The sequence below is a fragment of the Callorhinchus milii genome, unplaced genomic scaffold (assembly GCF_018977255.1).
Source record: "Callorhinchus milii isolate IMCB2004 unplaced genomic scaffold, IMCB_Cmil_1.0 Scaffold4, whole genome shotgun sequence".
In the NCBI taxonomy this organism is placed as follows: domain Eukaryota; kingdom Metazoa; phylum Chordata; class Chondrichthyes; order Chimaeriformes; family Callorhinchidae; genus Callorhinchus; species Callorhinchus milii.
Genome location: NW_024704745.1, coordinates 7,028,274 through 7,033,220, shown reverse-complemented (window position 1 = coordinate 7,033,220; position 4,947 = coordinate 7,028,274). Strand labels below are relative to the sequence as shown.

The 4,947-nt window shown below is 57.9% G+C and overlaps 1 protein-coding gene across 1 annotated transcript; it reads right to left on the bottom strand.

Moving 5' to 3' along the window:
* On the bottom strand, positions 1-4,947 carry pwp2h (PWP2 small subunit processome component; the record flags this gene model as incomplete). The annotated part of the gene is given in 12 exon segments (XM_042333836.1): positions 1-128; positions 432-579; positions 874-1,054; positions 1,276-1,426; positions 1,610-1,757; positions 1,899-2,047; positions 2,351-2,487; positions 2,608-2,678; positions 3,213-3,356; positions 3,458-3,648; positions 4,256-4,391; positions 4,804-4,947. Coding segments are annotated over 12 exon segments (1,726 nt in total), but the record flags the coding sequence as incomplete, so codon positions are not given.

Here is a 4,947-nt window from a genome sequence, read left to right as displayed (position 1 = left end):
CACTAACTGAGGCCTGTACCTGTCCTGACTCCAGGCAGACTGATCGCAACGCCCTCCTCATCATCAGCACCATCGTCGATCAGGGCTGTGCTGCCGAAGTCCGTCATCTTTCTACGGTCCAGCCACTCCTGCCACAGAGAGCCCCCCCGTCACACACAGCTTCCCCCATCACGTCGGCTCACACAGCTTCCCCCGTCACGCTATACACAGCAGCCCCCCCCACCCCGTCACAACACACAGGCCCCCGTCTCACCACACACAACCCCCCATCACACTGGCTCACACAGCCCCCCATCACACATCGCCTCCCCCACCCCACACTACATACATCCCCCGCCCATGACACACAGACCCCATCACACTGGCTCACACTACACAAACTACCCCGCCCCTCCACCCCCCATGGGTTTGGGGGGCTGAGGGTCTCTCACCTCCATGGCGTCCAGCGATAGGTTGCAGGAAATCTCAAATTTTTTCATGAGGATCTGCTCGCGGACGTTGTAAACACAGACAAAGCGAGAGTGACCGCCCGCGAGCACGCTGCTGCCGTCCGCAGAGTAACACAGCGTAGACACGGCCCTGCAACACACCCAGCGGTCAGAGGAGGGGGCGGCCGTGAGGGGAAGGGGTGGCGGCAGCTGCACAAGGTGGGGGGAGGGGTGTGAAGGCTGCAGCAGAAAGCGCACCGGGAGTGGGGGGGGGGGAGGGGTTGCACAGTGTGGACATTGAGAGAGAGATGTCTGGAACAGTGGGCACCCCGGTTTAACACTGAACCCCAATAGCAAACCTTACGCAGTGGGGGGAGGCCATGGGTTGGAGGGGGGTGCTGGCATGGGGTTTGGGGGCTAGGGGTTGGGGGCTGGGGTCACTCACTTGCCCTTAGCCGCCTGTTTTGCCGTGATCTTGTCCAGTTGCCGCCGCCCCACCTTCAGGTCATGCCGGGTTTCGATGGAGCCGGTCTGCACCGCATTGCGCGGCTCCCAGAAGGTGATCTGTCCGTCCAGCGTGGCCACCGCCAGCTCCCGCCCGTCAGGCCGAAACGTCACCGTCAGAGCTGCCAAAGAGAGAGAGAGAGAACATCCCCTCAGACAGCCATCACCACAGCCGGCCCTAACCGTATACCTCCCCCCCCCCACCCCCCACACACACACACACACCACAGCTACTCACTCAGCCGCTCAAATACACAACCCAACACATACAAGCCCCCACACATACACACGTGTACCCTCCCCACACCCGCTCACCCACTCCCCTTGCCGCCCCCACCCATACCCTCTGCGTTTAGGTTGAGGGTCTCCTGGGATTTCCAGCTGTCAAACATCTCCCAGAGCCGCACGGTGTGGTCCCAGGAGGCGCTGGCCAGCAGGCCCTGCTGGGGGCTGAACGCCAGCCCACTGACCGGGGCCTCGTGGCCAGACATTACCTACAAGAACAAAGGCATCACGTTCGTTCAGCGTATATCATACAGGCAATACAGCAGGGAGTTGGGTTAAGAGTAGAAAGCTCCAGTGGGGGAGCGAGCACCAGCAGAGGCACGATGGGGAGAGAGAGCAGGGAATGGGATTAGAGTAGAGAGCTCCAGTGGGGGTGACTGTTCTACACGTACATCAAGAAGGCGGCCGGTCTGCATCGACCACACAAAGATCTGGAAGGAGTCCTGTGAGCCGGCACACACCAGCTCCCCACTGGAGTCCACAGCCAGGCAGCAGAACTGGGTGGGCTGCGGCGACGTGAAGGTTCGGAAGTTGCGATACCTGCAGAGCAGAAACAAGAGGCTCGTTAACTCTCCCCGTACAGGTACAGGCAACAGCCCTGGCAACCACTCCCACCACCCCCCGCATCAAACCCCACCTCACACAGCCAACCCCCACCCCATTCCCACCCCCCCCACTCACCGGTGCAGGTCAAAGGCTCGGACGGTCCCGTCCAGGGAGGCGCTAACCAACACGTAGCCGGTGTGGTTGAAGGTGACAGCCGTCACACTGCTCGAGTGTTCAGTGAACGTCACAAAACAGAAACCACTACTGGTGCTCCATACCTTCACCTGAATGAGAGCAAGAGAGAGAGTGGATGAGTGAGAGAGAGACAGAGTGAGAGTGTGAGAGAAAGCGTGATATAGAGGGTGTGCATGTGTGTGACAGAGAGAGAGAGTGCGGACTCAGTGTGTGTCAGACCGGGCGGGCTCAGTGTGTGTGTGTGAGACAGGCTGGGCTCAGAGTGTGTGCGTGTGTACTTGTGACAGGCTGGGCTGTGTGTGTGTGAGTGTGACAGGTGGGCTCAGTGTGTGTGTGAGTGTGACAGGTGGGCTCGGTGTGTGTGTGTGTGTGTATGTGACAGTGTGCGTTACCTTGCCATCCTCTCCACCGGTGGCTATGTGCTGGGCATCGGGTGAGTAGGACAGACACGTCAGGTTGTTGAAGTGACCTTGCTGTTTGAGCACATAGGACTCGCTCTGCCACTCCCACACTAACAGCTGGCCGAGGCCTGTAACAACAAGAGCTCAGTCACCCACCCCAACCTGGGCTCCGTACTGGCACAGCCCCGGGCGCAGATCCAACCCCCCCCCCACTCCCCGACCGGCACAGCCCACCATCAGTCACATACCTGCACAGCCGAATGCGATCCAGTCTCCTGAGGTGTTGATGGAGATGGAGGCGATTCTCTGGTCTGAAATACTGAACGTAGCATCCCATCCCGTCAAAAACAACAACAAAAAAAACTTGCATTTATACAGCGCCCCTCATGTAGGGCAACGTCCCAGAGCGCTTGATAGTGGTGGAGCACGATGTCGAGCCGGGGGGAGGGGGAGGTAGTCCTAGGCAGTCAACAAACAAGGTTTTCAGACACGGCCTGAAGATGGGGAAGGAGGGGGGGCAAGGCGGAGGGATAGAGAACGAGTGCACCAGTTTCGGGGCACAGTGGCTGAAAGCCCGGACGCCAACGGTGGAGTGGAGGGCACCAGGGACAAGCAGGAGGCCGGAGCCAGTCGAGTGGAGACAGCGGGCTGTGGGTCGGGGAGTGAGCAAGTCGGGGAGCTCAGGAAGTGCCGGGGCACGAGGGGATTTGAAAACAAGTGTGAGGATCTTGTAATCAATCCATCTGGTGATGGGGAGCCAGTGGAGCCTGGCAAGAACTACCTCCCCTCCCCTCAGCACCGCATGGAGGGGAGGGGAAAGGGGCGGTGGGGCAATGCTGAGGCTGGCCGTTACCAGAGGGAGTGGACGAGGTTGAAATCTGGAAGCTCGTGCAGATGGAATATCCCGGAAGCAAAGCCGGTGACCAGCAGGTGGGAGGTTTTGTGGTAAGCGGCAGCCGTCAGCTCGTTGAAGTCCTTCTCCTTGTTGAAGAAATGTCTGTAGGAAGTCGGACATGGGAAGGGGGGGGTCAGTGTGGAGAATGCACAGCCTCGGAACATTCCAGAAAAGTCTGATCAACCCTCGGACCGGGCTCTTACTTTGCCGTTCGTCTGTATTGGACCTTGCCGACTCGTTCCCGCTCCGTCTCCACCCGGCCACGGACCTGCTCCCCCACCGACTCCTCCACTCCATCACCCCCTCCCTCCCGCAGGGCCGGAGGTATGAGTCCAGACAACTGTGTGTCGCACACCCACACACACAGCACTGCATCCCGGCTCAGTGTGTACAACTACACCAGAGAGAGAGAGAGAGAGTGAGACACACACACACACACAGCACTGCATCCCGGCTCAGTGTGTATAACTACACCAGAGAGAGAGTGAGACACACACACGTACACACACAGCACTGCATCCCGACTCAGTGTGTACAACTACACCAGAGAGAGAGTGAGACACACACACATACACACACACAGCACTGCATCCCGGCTCAGTGTGTATAACTACACCAGAGAGAGAGTGAGACACACACACATACACACACACAGCACTGCATCCCGACTCAGTGTGTACAACTACACCAGAGAGAGTGCGAGAGAGAGTGAAACAGTGAGACTCTCCCCTACACAAACAGCACTCCATTCCTGCTCAGTGTGTACGCCTACACCACAGAGAGAGAGTGAGAGATTCCCTCACAAACCCTGATCAGTGAGTACAACTACACAAAGAGAGAGAGAGAGCGATATAGAGAGAGTGACAGAGAAAGAGACACAGATGGGAGAGAAAACAAGCAGAGAATGTAAATCAATGACCCAATCTGACAAAGCTGGAGTTGTGGTGGAGTGGGAATGGGGTTTGTTTGTGTACGAGGCGGGGTGAGGCGAGGCTACTCACGTCTAGGCTGTTGTGCTCGAAGAAGCAGGCGGTGATGGAATCCTTGTGACCTTCCACAGCGTAGTACACGAGGTTCAGCCAGCGCTCAGCCCCAAACACCCAGCTACTAGCATCCTGGCTCCCCACCACAAAACATCTGTAACGGAGGGGTGGGGTGGGGGGGCGGAATCGGGGGCGTCAGGCTCAGTGGGTTATACAGACACACACTTTCTCACAGGACACACACACACTCTCTCAGAGCCCAAACACACTCTCGGAGTACACACACACACATACACGCTCTCAGAGCACACAAACACTCCCTTGAGTACACGCACTCTCTCAAGCACACACATACACACTCTCTCGGGGCACACACACACTCTGGGAACACACACACGCACTCTTTTGGAGCACACACTCTCTCAGAGCACATACACACTCTCTGGGAGAACACACACACACACTCTCGGAGAATACACACGCACTTTTTCGGAGCACATACACACACTCTCTCTCGGAGGGCACACACACACTCTCTCGGAGCACATACACACACACACACTTACTTTGAGTCGTCAGTCCAGTCGATGCAGGTGGTCTCATCATAGGGGCCGAAGTAGGTCTTGTCCAGGACGAAGGGGTTGAATTCCCGGGTCTTGCCCGGCGCGTGGTACATCAGGGCCACATTGTCCTTGGTTACCACAAACCTC